Genomic DNA, 16649 nt, shown 5'->3' on the forward strand with positions numbered 1-16649 from the left:
AATCCGATTTTGTCTGGTGGCTCTAGTTATGGTCGTGAACCGTCGTCACCAGGGTTCATCCAAAATTCATTCTGCTGCCCCTAACGGCAGTCGGGTGATTTGAAATTAGGAAAGGGCAAAGTTTTTCATTTTTGGTTCGATTCTGAACTTTGGTTGCAAACACGAGATAGGGAAATTCAAATTTGTTCAAATCCTCGTCGGGGTTACATTAGCACGAGTTAGAATAAAAGCCGGCCATTTCGTCATCTTCAAAGTTTGCTTGAGGAATCAGACTTGTGCACTTGTTTATTCAAAGTGTGTAGCTGAGAAAGAACACAAAGACCCTCGACGGAGACCCTCGCTCGGGGTTCCGTTCGGGTCCAGAAGCACAACTTGACGAGTTTTCGTGAAGAATCGCCACTTTCAAGTCCACCAGGAATCCCGTTTTGTCCGACCCACGTCTCCAAAGTGTCCCCGAAAGACGATCGGGCGTGTGATGAGGGCGAGGTTCAAAGTGCAGGAGGGGAAAAAAAAAAAAACCATCAAATGAAACCCAAAAACGGGATTTTCGGGCTGTGCCAGCGGAGCCGGAACTTTTCCACTGGGGAAAACGTGTGCGTGCGTGTCTGCACATTCCCACATGCCTGAAGCCGCTTCGCAAGCCAACGCTAAGCTAAATTAGCGTTTTGTTCCTTGTGCTTTTCAGGGTCCGCCAAACGGCGCTGGCTCGCTGGCTGGCTGGGTCTACAGCCTCTTGGTGTGCTGGAGGTTGTAGTGCGTGCGCATGTCCTTGCGGAGGCGGAACTTGTCCCCGCATACGCCGCACACGTAGAGGTGCACGTCCATGTGCTCCTCCAGCTGCTCGCCGCCCGGGAAGATCTGGAAGCACACCTGGCAGATGGTCTCGCCGGCCGCCAGGTGCGAGATCATGTGGCGCACGTGGTCGTGCTTGAGGAAGGTGCCCTGCTCGCACACGGGGCACACGTAGCGCGCCACGCCCCGGTGCATGTCCGTGTGCAGCCGCAGCTGGCGCTCGCGCAGGAAGCGCTTGCCGCACGTCTGGCAGGTGAACTGCTTCTCCTTGGTGTGCACCGTGTAGTGCTCGCGCAGGTGGCAGCGCTGGAAGAAGCCTTTGCCGCAGATGGCGCAAAAGTGCTTGCGCCGGTGGTCGGGGCCGCCGCCGCCGCCCGGCCGAAACGGCTCGGCCTCGTGGGGGCAGGAGAGGGCGTGCTCCAGCGCCAGGCTCTCGCTCTGGAAGGGCAAGCCGCAGTGAGGGCAGGCCAGGTCGGCGCCGGGGGGCTCGTCCGCCTCGTCCGACTCGCCGCATCGCTCGGCGTGTTCCTGGAGTTGCCGGCCTTTGATCAGCACTTGGCCGCAGCGTCCGCAGGCGCAGATGTGGCCCAGGTGGCTGGACAGGTAGTGCGCCGACCTGTCGTCCTCGTTCAGCGGCGCCCCGCACAGCTCGCACGGGGCGCCGTCCGCGTTCTCCTCTTTCACTGCAAAAAAGTCAGGCGACGCGGCCGACGAGTCGCTTCCCGACACGGGGCTGGAGCAGCGCTCGGCCGCCTTCTCGACGCCGGAGACGCCGGGCGCCGCTTCGCCATCCTCCGCGGCGCTGCCGGCCGCCTCCCGGTCCTCGGGGGGCGGGTCTTCCCCGGGTTCCGTCTTAACGGAAACCCGGCGGGCGGATCCGGGCCCACCGCTCGGCCCCGCCGCGACCGAGCGCAGGTCGCCGAGCGCCCGCCGCTCTTCGGCGCTGTCTGAAGCGGAGCTCTCGGCCTTGGGGGAGTCGGCGTCGCCGTCCGGGCTTGGGGCGGGCGCGAAGGTCTTGCGGTTGGTGCAGGTGAGGATGTGCTCGATCAGCAGCTTCTCGCAGCTGAAGACGAAGCCGCAGTCGTCGCAGGTGAAGGTGCGGCCGAAGCGAGGGCGTTCCCTCAGGGCCGAGCTCCTCCCTCCGCTCCGCTTCCTCAGGTCGCACGGTTGTTCCGACGCGTGTCCCGCGTCCGCACTACTCGGGAGGACGGCGGCCCTCGGCGCTTCCTCGCTGGCGGGCGGCACCCCCAAGTACCTGCCGAGGCTGATCAAGTTCACAAAAGCAAAAAGTTCACAAAGGAATTCCAAATCAAAAAGAGTCCGAGGCGGCTACCTGGCAGAGCCGCTGACGTTTTTGGTGTCGTCGGCGGAATCTCGAGCGGCGGCCGGCCTCTGCCGTTCGTACATGCGAACCCCGAACAACATCTTTCCGCCGGCGGCGGCCGGCGTCGAGCACTCGGACGAGGACGGCATCGGGTTGGAGGCGCCGCCGATGTCGCGCAGGTCGTCCGGCGAGTCGGGGATGTAGTACATCTGCAGGTAGACCATGGACGCTTTGAGGTCGTCGAAGTCAAAGGAGCCGGCGGCGATGCGTCCCAGGTACATGAGCTGCAGGATCAGGTCGAAGCACTCGGCACTGATCTGCATGTTACTGAGGTCCAGGCGCGCCGCCCCCTGCTGGTCGCGGATGAACATCATACGGAAATAGGAGCTGCAGGCCGCCAGCACGGCCTTGTGCGCCCGGAAGTAGATGTCGCCGATGGCGATGAGGCAGTCGCATAGAAAGCCCCACTCGCGCTGGTTGTTCAGCTGCTGGAGGACGTGATCGCTGTGGCTCGGCCGAGCCATCGCCCTGCGGGACGCCACGCACGTCGTTAATGTGACCTACAAACATTGGAACCGGAAAAGAAAAGTCAAAGTCAAAGAAAGAAACACTGATAATAAAAATAAAATTAACACTTGAGATGACGTCATCAATTGGGACTTTTATCTTAATAAAACTTTCCAGCTCCTGTTTGGGTGAACAAGGGGTTGGGGCCATTTGATGGGGGTGTGAAAGGAAGGAGAGCAGCACGCCCCCTCGCGGCCCGGATAATGAAGCTACAAGCTAACAAGCTATAACACCGGAAGTCTTTGCGACTACGCTTCCAGAATAAAAGCACGTGACTGAAAACGATTGGAAGAAATACGGCTTGGAAAGCTTGAACATATCACACAGAACGACAGAATGGCTAGTGTTCTTGTGGCGCCACCTAGCGGCTGCGAGCAGATAGACGAAGTCACTCGAACCGGCCTAAATACGTTTGACTTTGGAAGGAAAACAGGGGGGGAAAAAAAAAAAAAAAAAAGAGTATGGCGGCGCGTTAGCTTGGGACGCAAACGGCAACGTCTCCCCCAAAGCGCTCCGCCACCCCCGCAACGATCACGCAAAACAACCCCCACCGCCCCACCTCCTGGAGGCACCGACTCACCGCAAGTCACCGAGGCCGACAGAGTAGCTCGAAGGTCGGCTGAAGATGGGCGGAGGCTCCGCGGGAAATCGACCCCTTCCTCTGCGGGGTAAAGTTGCGGGTCGGGGCAGAAGAAGAAGGAAAGAAAGAAAAAGAAGAAGCGTTTCGTCCTCCTTCTTGTTCTTCAACTAGTGCTGGATGCAACTTCCGCACAAACCGCCTGTAGATCACGAGGAACAAAATAAAAGACTTCCAGTTGCAGGGGGGGCGCCTTCAAAATAAAGTTGCAAGAAACTGGAAAGCTAATCAGTGATATAAAGCTCATTGCTTTTGTATATTGGCATTTGTTTATTTTATTTGGTGCTTACAGTGAAAAGTGAGTTTGCATATTTATTGAATCCAAATCAATACTTCATGTATCCACAATGCCAACGCTGACGTCACGTCTTCCAAGCGAAATGCAGGTTCCAAAAAAAAAGTTTTTTTTTCTGTGTAATTCACAATTGAAATGCAATTACAAGGTGTGATTATTTCGGGGGGGGGGGGCGCTCACGTGAGGGTTCTCGTCCTCTCGCGAGACGTGACGCAGCTTGGCCCACAAACAATCATCTTCACCTTCATCGCCATCCTCGCTCGCTCGCTCGGATTCTTTCGGCGGTAAGGCATCAATTAATCGATCCCTTCATGAACGAGCGCGCGCACGTACACGTATTGCCGCAACCCTCTGCTCAATGCGCGTTGCCAAGGTGCGCGCGCGTTTTTCTGACAAAAGGTGTGAGCGGTATGCAAATGTATGCTCGCAGGTCCGCGATGGAGGCGACGTCGGCGTCTGCGTGTGCGGCGGCGGCGTGTGCGTCGGCCGCTCACAGTCTGCTGCTGCTGCAGCAGCTCAACGTGCAGCGCGAGTTCGGTTTCTTGTGCGACTGCACGGTCGCCATCGGCAACGTCTATTTCAAAGCTCACCGCGCCGTCCTCGCCGCCTTCTCAAACTATTTCAAGATGATCTTCATCCACCAGACCAGGTCGGTCTCACGCACGCGCGCGCGCGCGCGCGCACCTGCAGCCTTCCCCAGTCACTACAGTAGTGTCTTGAGATACGAGTTGAATTCGTATCGTCACCACGCACCTTTCTGAAATCACTTTAGCTCCCCAGTTGATGACCAAGCTTTTTTTTGTGTGTGCATGTCAGCGAGTGCATCAAGATCCAGCCCACCGACATCCAGCCCGATGTGTTTAGCTACCTGCTGCACGTGATGTACACCGGGGCGTGCCCCAAGCAGGCCGTGGAGCCCGCCCGTCTGGAGGAAGGCATCAAATTCCTCCACGCCCACCAGCTGTGTCGCAAGAGCGGCGACGGCCCCGCCGCCGGCGCGGACGCCGCCACCGGCTCCGACGCCATGCGCATGTCCAACCTGTACGGCATTCAGATCTCTTCCCAGCTGGCCGGCAAGGAGGCCCCCGCTTCCTCCGTCCAGCCCGGGGGGCGGGGAGCCCGCGCCCACTCGCATCCGTCGCTGGCCGTGGGATCGGAAGGAGAGCGATCGGATGGCCGCGCCTCTTCGCCGCAGGACAATTTCGACGTCTCGGCCGCCGTTAAGCAGGAGCGTCCGGATGAGGAGGGGGCGGGGCCGGGGTCGCCGCCACGGGACGGCGCGGCGTCCAAAGAACGCCCGCCGCCGCCACTGGCGTGTCCCCGCTGCGGCCATCGCTGCCCGTCGCCCGAGCGGCTGCGCCAGCACCTGTTCAGCCACGCCCTCTTCACCGAGGGGCTGACGTACGAAAGCGGCGGCGGCAGCGGCGGCCCGGATGACGACGGCGTCGACGCCGGTCGCCTGGAGGAGGCGCTGCGCCAGAGTCAGGCGCTGGCCGCGCAGTTGGCGGCGGAGCTTCGCAGGAGCCGTGAGGGGGAGGGACTAAGCGCCGCACCCGCCACCCACTCGCGCAAGCGCAAGATGGCGTGTGCCGTGTGCGGCGTGCGTTTCTCACACAAGAGTCAGCTTCAGGAGCACATGTACGCGCACACGGCTAAGCCACCCAGACTGCATCGCCACAGTCAGCTCTTCCACAGCTCCGCCCACTTCTGCCCGGACGGGGGCGGGGCTTCAGCCAACGACACCCTCCTGGAAGTTGGCAGGGACGCTCAGGACAACGGAAGCTCCGCCTACTCGCTCGACTCGGAAATCTCGCAGGAGAGCGGCGACGGCGGGCGTTGCGAGTGACTCCTGTGACTTTTGTCGATAGACACTTTTCGTTTTGTCCTCTTTGTGGTTTTTAAAGTAAAAGCTCTGCTCAAACACGCTTTGCCATTCTTTATTTTGAAACAGGACTGTAACGAGACTTAAACGGAAGCGCTGGTGAGGACGCGTTGAGCGCTGAGCACCGTGTTCTGCGGCAAAACAAAAAAACGCCCATCAGCGTTTGCGCGCTACGCCAGCTAGCGCTTGCGGTCCTACCTGCATCAACATGGCCACCGTCATGGGCCCCACCCCTCCCGGAACCGGCGTGATGAATCCGGCTCTTTGATAGGCCGAGGCGAAATGCACGTCGCCCACCACGCGCTTGCCGCTCGTCTTGCCGGCGTCTGCCGTGGCCGCCCGAGAAAAGACACAATTTCCATTCATGTTCATTCCGTTGACTTGAACAGAAACGTTCCAATCAAATGAAACGATCACGCTCACCCGCCACGTGATTGATCCCGCAGTCGATGAGCACGCAGCCCTCCTTCAGCCAATCGCCTTGCACCATCTCCGCTCGCCCCGCCCCTACCACCACGATGTCCGCCCTGCCCACCTGAAGACGGACGGCAAAGGCATCATCCTCCGGCTTGATGGCGATGACATCATCACGCGGCGTCGCTCACGTGTTTGGCAATGTCGTGCGTCTTTGAGTGACAGGTGGTAACAGTGGCGTGGTTCCACAAGAGCAGGTCGTGCATGGGCGCGCCCACAATCTTACTGCGACCGATCACCACTGCGTGTTTGCCAGCCACGCTTACACCTGGGGGGGGGGACAGACATCTTCATGACATTCCTCAGCCAGTTCCTCAAACAAAATTTGTATGTGACCTGTTTGTCGGATGAGTTCCATGCAACCGTTGGGGGTACACGGAATGTAGCAGTTGTTCAGATCCCCGCGAGATAGCTTGCCTGCGTTGATGCAACTCAGACTACACACACACACACACACACACACACACACACACACATCAGTTCAAGGGTGACGATGATGGCGGTGCTAGAATTTTCTCTTTAGGGGCTGTAGCATATTTGAAATGGAGGCAGTGCCCCCTGCAGCCCCCCCCCCCCCCCCCCCTCTAGCGCCGCCACTGCATGGCGATAAGACATTCTTTCAATTCTGACCCGTCCACGTCTTTGAGCGGCGATACGGCGTTGGTGACCAGCTCCACGTCCATGTGGTTGACGGAATCCAGAGGAAGCTGCACGATGAGGCCGTGCACGGACGGGTCCTCGTTGACGGACGCGATGGTCCGCAGCACCTGGGGGGGTGGGCAATGTGACCTCAGCAAATCCACTCAAGTGCACAATTCCAGACTCACCTCGTTCTGTGTCACCGTGTCGGGCAACCTCACATGCGTTGCTTCGATGCCCACCTGAAGAGGAAACAAAAGTGTCGACTCAGCACTGATGTCAAATATAAGCAGTTCAAACCCCTGCCACTAGATGGCGCCAGTACATTGCTCTTGCATGTGGCTTAAATTCACCTCAGCTGCAGCTTTCATCTTGCTGCTGATGTACAAGTTGGAATCTTCTCTGTTTCCTACCTGAAGGCAACCAGAGACACGGCACGGTGAGATCACGTGATGACATCACATAACAGAGGCGGGCCTTGAGAGTGACCTGCAAAACCAGTAGACTCGGGATGACCTTGGACACCTTCATCTTGTCCACCTCTTTCTTCAAACGCTCCCTCACCAGCCTGAGGACATGTTGCACACGGGCTGAAAGCAACTGAGATCAACATCACCAGACATGCCGAGTTGACACCTACTTGGCCGTTTGGTTTCCAGAGATGATGGTTGCTATGGAGCGTCGGCCTCCATAGCAACATGATAAAGATAGGTGGCGCAAGAGAGCCAACATGACTGACAGGAGGAAGACATGTTAGGACCATTCGTGACTGCAGAATTGGATTTTATCATCGCTCTGAATGTTCCGAACTCCTTTCCCTCAGCGTCATCGTGCCAATGTTACTTCTTACGCGAGTCAACAGCGCCCCTATTGGTAGCAACCAATAAGTGTACGGTATCTTGAGAAGCATTGCCTCAAGTCGCAGGTCAACGAGCCAATTGGATGCAAGCTATCAATTTTTACATAATCAATTCTAATTGTTGGCTAACAAGTATTGATTGCAAACGGAAGAGAAGACAGCAAAGGCAACGTGGCGTCTTACCTGAGAGACCACCGCAACTCCACTGTGTAATCATTGACCAGTGTGTGTTTGTGTACAAAAGGTCAGAAAGTCAAAAAAAAAAATTGGCAACCGAGAAGCATTTCACTTACTGGCGGCAAATGAAAAAGTTTATTTTCTGTGTTGTAAACATGTCACAACTTCAAATCAACCCTAAGTCTTATTTACAGACAAACATGATACACATTTGCAACATTTCATTTTGGTGTCACCAAATAAACCATTATTTTAGTTAAAGAGAGGAACACAAAAAAAAAAAAAGGAAAACAATCCTGACCACATGGTCCTTCTCTGAATGGAGAAGAGTCCCGTGGGAAGTCCCGCCCCTCCACCACTTGACAGTACATTGACCTTTGACCTACCTGTACACACCCCACGCTAGAATGAGGTCAGGCGACATTGTTCAAACTGCCAGTAAGTCACCGGGACATACACGTATGCACGCGCGAGGCTCGGGTAGTGTGTTGAAAAGCCGCCGCCATGGTTATCCCTGATAAGCAGCCGCCGGCCGCGATGTGGGCAAGGCACTTCCTGTCACTTGTCGTCTGCCTCCGACGGGAAGAACCTTCAACCAAAAGACAAACAAAATGTCACGACAGGAAGAGACGTTTCAAAAGTATGTCGAGGCATGAGCTCAAACGGCCAACGGTGACCGTTCGTGAGGGAACGGCAATCACTGTGCAAAGGGATTGGTCGCCAACCAATGTCAGACAAACAAGCATTGGCGCCAATGAGTCTCAATCTTTTGCAAAAGTATGTCAAGTGGAAGCGAAGAAGCCACCAGTAACAAGTTGAGCAGGACGCTCCGGTTGGGAGCGGTTGCGCCGCCCGACCGTCCGGCGTGACCGGTCGCACCAGCTGGCTTCCCGACGGCCGTATAAAAGGAGAGGCTCGACGCCAGAGGAGCGGTCGCCCCCTCGGGAATCCGCCTGGCTCCAGTGGTTCTTGACACTTCAACAGTGGTCAGGCGCTTTTGTGAAATGTTTAGGACCACTTGAGCCGGATGGGAGCTTGTCGACGTGCGAGGAGCGCCGGACGGGCCTTCGTCTTTTCGTTCCTGAGATTTGGATCTTTGGGTTTCGGTGAGTGTCGTATGCTCCGTTAAAGCAGGAAAAAGATTTGAGAGGATGAAAATGAAATGACGTGGAATTTTACCAATTGGAAATATTTTTTGGCGCAAATCAAAGTTATTCACATTTGGCGCGAGAAACTTTTGTGCTCACTTATTAAACAAATGTTGATATGCAATCAAAGTCCACTTTTGTGTTTGTATTTATCTGATGCACTGTACCGTATCTAACCAAAATGTTCCGAGTTTTCCTAGTTCCAAAATAAAAGTTGATTTTCAGCACTCTTCCGTGGGCCTTTTATTTCGATGACGCAGAAAGTCGTTTTACAATCGTCTTAGGCTCCGCCCCTTCCGCAGCGAATTAGAGCCATCGCTTGTGTAAAGTGATGTGACGAAAGAGAAAGAAAAAAAAAAAGTTGTCTCACTCAAAGCGCACGTGGGAAGAACGGGAATCGGCGTAGGGCGCCGACGTCAGGACACTTCCTCCATGTAGTCCGCCCCCACGCTAACGCTGGGCTGGGAGACGCTCACGTCCACCGTGTCCTCCAGCTGGACACACGTACACGCATTTGTAGACACGGTGCCACACGCACACGGAGAGACTTTCTGCCGCACGGACCTTGTCGCTGTGGTCGGGCCCCTCGATGGAGATTTCCTCGATCTCGCGGCTGCTGCTCAGCTCGCTCTTGTACAAGTCGGAGCGGTGGCTGGAAGGACGGCGCGTCGTTAGCATCAAAGACGCCATTGTTGACGGAGGCCGCGGGAAGCCCGGGCGTACCTGTTGAAGTCGTCGTCGTACTCAATGTCGTCGTCTTCGTCTGCGGGAACGCAAGCAAACGTTAGCCCAAACGATGGGAATTCGAATAGTCTCCTTGATTTGGAACATACCGAAATGGAGCGAGCCGCTGTGCTTCGTTCCGCTCTGAAGCTTGGCCGACGCTCTCTCTCTCGACGCTGGCGAGAATCGAGACAAAGTAAATACACGCACGCGTACATTCAAAACGTCACGGCAAAAAAAATCCCCCACCTGTTTCGCTGTGGCTCTTTTCCGAGGCGCTTCCTCCTCCTCCCGGTGTCGGCGCCGCTGGACTTTGTTGGCTATCGCGAGCCACCGCGTGGCTACAAGATCAACATCACGTCAATTCCTCCTTCGTGGGCAAAAGCTCCAAATGTCATATCGTGCGGTCCTTACGAGCCATATGTCTTTTGAGGCCGAGGCAGCGGGTCATCGAAAAAGGAGTCGTCGTCGTCCTGCGGTTCCAAATCTGCGAGGAGCTCCAGCGGTGACACCTTCTCGGGAAGACGCGCCGGCTGTGCCAGCTCCTCGATGGCCGGCGCAGAGTCCTACACGCACGCGTGCACATGTTTGAGGTTTTTGATCGGACATGATGGTGTGATAACGACGGGCGGGAACCTTGTTGACGGCGACGCCGTTCTCCTCCGACGCCACCTGAAAGAGCAAAGTGTATTTGTTTGACATAAAAGAGAAGATGTTCGACTGTTTGTGTGCTAATGAGCTCAATAGACCTCAGCGTCCATGATGGATTCAGACTTGCGTTGTCCGCGTCGAACGAGCTCCAGCAGCACGGGCGAGTTAGCGTTGAGCTCCGCCTCCGAAATGCCGAGCTCATCGCAGAGCAGCTGGCGATTTTCCAAGCCGCTCGGATGCTAATGACAAAGACGAGAAGGTCGGCGGACTCACGCAAAAGCGACACGGTGAAGTGACGCCATCTTACCGTGTTTATCTCCGGCTGGAACACAGATAGGCTGAAGTCCAGGTGAAACACACGCATGAAGTCCACAATGAGACTGGCCACCAGACGACCTGCAGAAAAATGCAGCGGAATCAGGACCCTTATTGTGGAGTCCTGACCACCAGATGTGAGACAGACCTTCTTGAGTGCTGAGACATTTCTTCAGGTTGTCATTGACTAGTGGCGTCTTGTTCTGAGGACATAAGAGAAGCAAAGTGTGAAGAAAGGCGAGGATGACACAATATGGCCGCTTAAGCAGCCCGCTGGATGTCAGCCACCACCTCCAGTCGGTCCTGCTCCTCCAAAGCCAGAAACACGGCCGCCCTCATCTCGGCCTGCAGGAACACAAAGTCATTCAGTCATTCATCTTTGGAATGCAGTCTTCATGTGATCTTCATTTTTCTGTTGCTTTAATGACATCAACTATATCAACTACACATGTCCATTTACTGCCCTGAATTGATTTCTTACAATGCATTTGAACAATTCATGGATTCTCAGCTCTTAATATGTTTTTACTATTTATACCCTATTTAGGGTATCTAATTTCCTTACTTGCTCATGTAATTGAATAAAATACAAACAAAAGTGTGGTTGCCACTACTTGGCCATTCGTCTATTGGGTGTTTTCCACTTTAGCCTAGCGTGCTAACAACCGGCGTGAAGACGAGGAAGACGTGAGCAGAGAAGGAACATTTGCTGACCTTGAGCTTGTTTAGAACTCCGTTGTTCTCCAAATTTTGGATCAATAAATCCCTCAATTCAATATCATCATCTGTGGCAGACATCTCGTGCTCTCATCCAGGTCAGCTGTTAGCTGTTAGCAACTTAGCCACTCCTTACGTTCTTGTGCGCTTCCCAAAGGGTTGGCTCGTGAGTGAACGATTCGTTCAAAAGAACGTATCCTTTCAGTGAGCGATTCGTTTGAACGAATCTTTTGAGTGAATCGATTCTAAAGATTCTGTTGACTTAAAAGAACTGGAATGCACATCACTACTTCCCAAGACGTCATCAGTCGCGGCCCGAGAACGCACGGAATACCCGGATGTTACCTAACTCCACCTTTTTAACTGACGTCATCACGTAACGACGACAAGAGCTGTAGTTTGCACCGTTGCCCTCCAACCAACAGCGGGCGCTGCTTGGATTTTTCCTCCATTAAAGGACGCCAACATGACGACGTTACGGCCGTTCAACTGCGACGATTTGTTTAAATTCAACAATATGTAAGTGCGAACTCTTCGACATCTTAACAGATAATCTCGTGATGTTTCCCGTGTGTTGCAGTTGTGCACGATCTTATACTTTGTATGCCGTGGGAACGTTAGCAGCATGCAACTGCTATCGTGTGCCATGTTCTAAAAACACGAAATTCCTTTCACAATAAGGCTTATTTTGTGTTCACAATATTCATTTGCTGTTTTTACTTTCCAAGTCGGTCAACTCATGCAGAATAGATCCACATACTAAGAAGAATCATGTACAAATAAATCTATGCAGTATGCCCACAGTGAATGAATGAAACGAAACTCATTTGTGATTCCACAGCAATTTGGACCCTTTGACAGAAACTGTATCCTTCGAGGGTTTGTCAATTTACAACTGTTGCAATTTAGGAAGTCAATGTTTTGTCAGCACTTCTGATGTGGTGCAAATACAAAAATCCCTGTGCTCTCTAAGTGACTGTCATCATTTTTTTCATGAGTTTTCTTTGAGCTTTCACATCAGTATGGGATCCCGTTCTACCTGCAGTATTTGGCTCACTGGCCCGAGTACTTCATTGTTGCCGAGGCCCCCGGAGGCGAACTGATGGGATACAGTAAGTTGGTCACCAATGACCCTGCATCAGTTATCATTTTAGAATTTTCTGAATAGCGAGCGAACTGACCGAGTTCGCGAATCAGTCCGTGATTAGGCAATAGGTCAAATGATGCAAATTGTCATGCTCGGTGTCATTTCACAGTCATGGGGAAGGCGGAGGGCTCGGTGGCCCGAGAGGAGTGGCACGGCCACGTCACCGCGCTGTCCGTGGCGCCAGAGTTCCGCCGGTTGGGATTGGCCGCCAAACTCATGGACATGCTGGAGGAGATCTCGGAGAGGTTCCATTTTGCTTTCACCTACAACTCTTATGACAGAGAACAATTTGGGATGAAGTCCAATTTCCCTCAGGAAGGGCGGCTTCTTCGTGGACTTGTTTGTCCGCGTGTCCAACCAGGTGGCGGTCAGCATGTACAAGCGTCTGGGCTACAGCGTCTACAGGACCGTCATTGAGTACTACTCGGCCAGCAACGGCGAGCCTGACGAGGACGCCTACGGTCAGATGGTCGTCTTCATCTTCTTTGTGACCACGTTGGCGGTCTTGTGACACTGCTTTCCCCGCACAGACATGAGGAAAGCGCTGTCCAGAGACACGGAGAAGAAGTCCATCATCCCGCTGCCACATCCTGTCAGGCCTGAGGACATTGAATAACGCTTGTGGCTCGCTGGCGGATGTCATGATTAAAAGCGACTATTTTTTGATCAATGCCAGGGAGCCACAGAGCAAAAAAAGCTTCAAATGGTCTTTAATTGCTGTACATTCTCAATAAACTATTGTAAAAAAAAAAAAAAAAAAAGTGAGGTTATCAAACAACAGTAGGAGGAAAAAATACTTAATCTTGCTGCTCATCGCTTGTCTTCTCCTTTTTGTCACCATCCTTCTCCTTTTTGTCACCATCCTTCTCCTTGTCCTCCTCCTCCTCCTCTTCGCTACTGCTACTACTGTCGTCTCTGTCGTCAAAGGCGTTCTCCTCCTGTGTAACTTGGCTAGCCTCGCTGTTCTCCGCAGCGGAGGTTTCCTCGTTCCCCAAAGCCTTTTCCCGAAGGCACTGGGCGTCGTCGTCAGCCGTCTGCTGCTGCTTCTTCCACATCTTGGCCATGGCCAGCAGTTTGAGGTTAGGCTGGTTGGCGGCGTCTTCGGGGAAAATGTAGTCGTAGTACTCTTCCCAGCCCGCGTCCGACTGCCGGCGCAAACGTAATAAGTCAACATCGGGAAGAAATACAAAGCTGGCAAAAGCGTGGCAAGACGGCGTACCCCGTCTTGGGCGGTGAGCTTCCTCCTCTTCTTGACCTTCTCGGGCAGCAGCTGGGCGACGCGCTCCCTGTCGCTGTCGGAACCGAACTCGGCCTCAAAGTCCTTCCAGGCCTCGAGCAGCGTGAGTCGCTCCTCCTTCTCCTCGCAGTTCCTCAAGCCCTTGTTGGCCTCCTCGAAGATTTGCCGGCACCTGCGAGCCCGCTCGTCGCCTTTCAGCGACAGCTCGAACTTGGCGTAGCTGATCCAAACCTGAGCCGGCGAGTCAAAGTCCGTCCACGAAAAGCCGACAGACGACGTTTGCGCATGGAAAGTGACGGCGACTCACCTTGACGTGCTGGGTACGCTGCAGCAGCCTTTTGTAAAGGTTCCTCGTGTTCCCAAACTCCTCCTGCTCGATCTCAAAGTCGATGTAGGACTTCCACAAAACCTGAAGGACATCAGGACGGTTGTAGGATTTTTTTGTTTTTTTAATGCTTGCGATGGTTCAGTACCTCAGGCATGTCCAGCCGCGGCTGGCCGATGGCGAGCTCGAAGATGGCGCGGGCCCGTTCCACGTCGCCCAGGATAGTCTCCAGCTCTGCAAACTTGATCCAGGTGGTGCAGTTCTCCGGCGTGAACTCCAGGTATTTCTCGTACAGCTTCCGGCAGCGGTCGAACTCGCGTAGCTGAAGCTCCAGCTCGATGTAGCCCTTCAGCAGTTTGTTCCTTGGACATTTGCCGATGGCCGTGCCCTGTCGAGTCCCAAAGTTACCACGACGATGCGATGCTAGATCACGTACGAGTCTTACCATGACCTTCCTGGCGGCCTGCAGGTTCTTCTGTCTGATCTCAAACTGACCGTAGAGCAGCCAGATCTTTGCGAATGTGAACTGAGACACACGAGACGGTCGTCAAGTCAACATAATCCGTTTCGTCCCGGTCGTTTGAGCGCTTACCTTTTTGTGAGGGATCAGATCCAAACAGGCTTGATACACCTGCCTCGTCCTCTCCTCGTCCTGTCGGAAAACACAAACGGAGCATCTCAATGGTGACAACAAGCGGCCGACTGATTCACCGGCCATCTTTTTGTTTGACTGACGGGCTCTCCGCTCGGAACTCACCATGACCTCCAGTTCTTCGTAGAGGGCGTAGTTGATCCACAAGTAGATGTAGCGCCTCCAGTGGCGCTTTTCCTGGATGGGCGGCACGTTAGCGATGGCGCGCTCGTAAACCTCTCGCACCGTGTCGGGGTCGGCGTCGCTCTCCACCAGCCGCAGATAATCGAACCAGGCGTCGTAGTTGTGCGGGTTGGCCTGCGTCAGACAGATGCGCCCAAGTGAGAGCCAGCTGTCCGAGCAGTCAAATTGGGGCCGCCGCTGCCGCCGCTTACCTTGACTTCCTCCTCGTACTGGAACCTTCTTTTGCTGACGATGACGTCCTCGATGCCCCGCCGGTCTCCGAATTTCTTCTCAAACATGGTGTAGTTCTTAAAGAGCTCCTGGGCCTGATGCTTGGGGATTCGGTCCAAGGCGTACTTGTAGATCACGCGCACACGCTCAAACTGGACGAGGACAAACATCAGGAACACTCGGTGTCAGTCCAGACAAAGTTTTTTTTTGCTACAATGCTACGTGTGTGTGTGTGTGTGTGTGTGTGTGTGAAACCAGAGGTGACCGACCTCCTTCTGGGTCTCCTCAAACTTGCCGAAGGCAACAAAGAGGTGCTCGTCCACGTGCTCCTCGCCGAAGAACTCCACGGCGCGCTCGTACACCTTTCTGCTGTGAGCGATGTAGCCGTGCTTCTCTTCAAAGCGAGCGTACTTGATCCAGTTCTTCACCTCGGGGTGAACCATGACGAGTGCGCACCAGTTAAGGATTGTTTGTTTGTTTGTTTGTTTTTACCCCCAGCAGGCCACGTTAAATTGTTCAGCATGAGAAGGATATATCGCTCGTAGATGCTGCGGGCTTTGTCCACCTCTTTGTAGCGCAGCTCAAAGTTGATGAAGGAGTGCCAGGCCTGCTCTTCTGGCTCCCACTCCATCCAGCGCTCAAAGGCCTGCCTGCAGCCCGCCACGTTGCCCAGCATCTCCTCCATGTAGGTGTACTTGTACCTGCCGGTCAGCAAGGTCCCCGATTAAAAATGTCGCTCAGCGGGAGCCAGCTTTTGCTTTTAGGTTTACCAGAATTGGTTGACGCGGGGGAGGATGGTGATGGCTCGGTCCCAGATGTTGCGGGCGTGGTTCACCTGCCGACTCTTCATCTCCATCTCGGCGTACTTCAGCCACAGGGTCACGTTGCGGTGGTCCACGTCGAGCGCCCGCTCGTAAATGGAGCGAGCCCTAAAAGTGAGTGCAGGGTGGAGAAAGTCAATGACAGGTCGGGCTGTCCTTTCTCCGCTCACAGAAAAGTTCTTCATCTAAAGCTAAGAACACACGTTTGAAAAATGTTTGGGTAAACTACCTCTGGACCTCCGTCAGGCTTTCTTCCCATTGTGCGTATTTGATCCAGTTACTGATAACAGTGCGGTTCTTTCGAATGTTGTCCTCAAATGCCTGCAAAGTAAGAAAAGGATGTTGGGAAAAACGAAAACAAGATTTTGGAGTCACGTGGTGTGTGTGGCTGCACACCTTTCTCTTCCTTAGCTTGTAGTCGTTGAGCTCTTCCTTGTCGGTGATCTTTTGTTTGGGCGGCGGCGGGAGAAGTTCCAATTCTCGTTCTTTGGCTTCCCTGAGGAGCTGCTCGGCGGTGATCTGCACCTCCGCCGGAGCTTTGTTCTTCACCTGAAACACAAAAACATTTAACAACCATTTCGTGGATGTATGTCACGAGCTGCTTGTTATCGTTAGCATTAGCATGAGCTCAGAGAGCAGCCGCGCTGCTTCTTTTGTTTGCCTTTTATTTTACCTTTGCCACCTTCGGTATTCGCTGCTTGCCAGCCGCCGTCGAAGCCATTTTACCAAGCTAAAGTTTAGGGAACTAGTCAATTATAATCTTACAATTCCCCCCGCCAAAAGTCAATAAAAAATCAGAGAAGCGCCAATACGTTACGGAGGGCTCACGCGAGTCACCATGACAGTTCCCAGAATGCATTGCAACTTCCGTTTA

General features: G+C 54.1%; 6 protein-coding genes across 8 annotated transcripts; 2 read left to right on the top strand and 4 right to left on the bottom strand.

Moving 5' to 3' along the window:
* Positions 1–267: 267 nt before the first annotated feature.
* On the bottom strand, positions 268–5023 carry zbtb1 (zinc finger and BTB domain containing 1). Of its 2 annotated transcripts, none has more exons than XM_085938387.1 (4): positions 4484–5023; positions 3264–3462; positions 2126–2676; positions 268–2056 (listed from the first exon to the last, which is right to left on the bottom strand). In XM_085938387.1, the coding sequence occupies exons 3-4, from the start codon at positions 2638–2640 to the stop codon at positions 724–726; spliced, it is 1848 nt and encodes a 615-aa protein (XP_085794513.1). In that variant the 5' UTR covers positions 2641–2676; positions 3264–3462; positions 4484–5023; the 3' UTR covers positions 268–723. The 2 variants fall into 2 exon arrangements, with proteins under 2 accessions (XP_085794513.1, XP_085794512.1); XM_085938386.1 differs by having other exon boundaries at positions 4206–5023.
* zbtb25 (zinc finger and BTB domain containing 25) lies at positions 3848–5574 on the top strand. 2 transcript variants are annotated; one of them, XM_085938392.1, is made up of 3 exons: positions 3848–3899; positions 4046–4264; positions 4432–5574. In XM_085938392.1, exons 2-3 carry the CDS (start codon positions 4053–4055, stop codon positions 5459–5461), a joined length of 1242 nt encoding a protein of 413 aa, XP_085794518.1. In that variant the 5' UTR covers positions 3848–3899; positions 4046–4052; the 3' UTR covers positions 5462–5574. The 2 variants fall into 2 exon arrangements, with proteins under 2 accessions (XP_085794518.1, XP_085794517.1); XM_085938391.1 differs by lacking the exon at positions 3848–3899 and having other exon boundaries at positions 3925–4264.
* On the bottom strand, positions 5549–7689 carry LOC147042156 (C-1-tetrahydrofolate synthase, cytoplasmic-like). The gene is made up of 11 exons (XM_085938394.1): positions 7653–7689; positions 7251–7344; positions 7100–7178; positions 6964–7023; positions 6799–6852; positions 6602–6738; positions 6308–6408; positions 6103–6239; positions 5921–6032; positions 5696–5823; positions 5549–5628 (listed from the first exon to the last, which is right to left on the bottom strand). Exons 1-11 carry the CDS (start codon positions 7684–7686, stop codon positions 5581–5583), a joined length of 984 nt encoding a protein of 327 aa, XP_085794520.1. The 5' UTR covers positions 7687–7689; the 3' UTR covers positions 5549–5580.
* Positions 7690–7744: 55 nt separating this feature from the next.
* On the bottom strand, positions 7745–11512 carry cep43 (centrosomal protein 43). The gene is made up of 13 exons (XM_085938395.1): positions 11198–11512; positions 10775–10828; positions 10632–10686; positions 10476–10564; positions 10267–10407; positions 10154–10189; positions 9932–10083; positions 9767–9858; positions 9628–9693; positions 9518–9557; positions 9359–9446; positions 9165–9288; positions 7745–8235 (listed from the first exon to the last, which is right to left on the bottom strand). The coding sequence occupies exons 1-12, from the start codon at positions 11279–11281 to the stop codon at positions 9211–9213; spliced, it is 975 nt and encodes a 324-aa protein (XP_085794521.1). The 5' UTR covers positions 11282–11512; the 3' UTR covers positions 7745–8235; positions 9165–9210.
* Positions 11513–11634: 122 nt separating this feature from the next.
* Positions 11635–13303, top strand: naa20 (N-alpha-acetyltransferase 20, NatB catalytic subunit). The gene is made up of 6 exons (XM_085938402.1): positions 11635–11719; positions 12042–12066; positions 12222–12312; positions 12457–12592; positions 12663–12808; positions 12878–13303. The coding sequence occupies exons 1-6, from the start codon at positions 11667–11669 to the stop codon at positions 12961–12963; spliced, it is 537 nt and encodes a 178-aa protein (XP_085794528.1). The 5' UTR covers positions 11635–11666; the 3' UTR covers positions 12964–13303.
* crnkl1 (crooked neck pre-mRNA splicing factor 1) lies at positions 13042–16618 on the bottom strand. Its single transcript, XM_085938385.1, has 14 exons — positions 16449–16618; positions 16172–16324; positions 16005–16096; positions 15725–15883; positions 15489–15655; positions 15224–15402; positions 14936–15106; positions 14667–14858; positions 14502–14561; positions 14355–14435; positions 14058–14297; positions 13892–13993; positions 13567–13815; positions 13042–13492 (listed from the first exon to the last, which is right to left on the bottom strand). The coding sequence occupies exons 1-14, from the start codon at positions 16494–16496 to the stop codon at positions 13145–13147; spliced, it is 2241 nt and encodes a 746-aa protein (XP_085794511.1). The 5' UTR covers positions 16497–16618; the 3' UTR covers positions 13042–13144.
* Positions 16619–16649: the final 31 nt, after the last annotated feature.

Source organism: Syngnathus leptorhynchus, chromosome 18 (assembly GCF_054491065.1).
Source record: "Syngnathus leptorhynchus isolate UIUO chromosome 18, UIUO_Slep, whole genome shotgun sequence".
Classification (NCBI taxonomy): Eukaryota; Metazoa; Chordata; class Actinopteri; order Syngnathiformes; family Syngnathidae; genus Syngnathus; species Syngnathus leptorhynchus.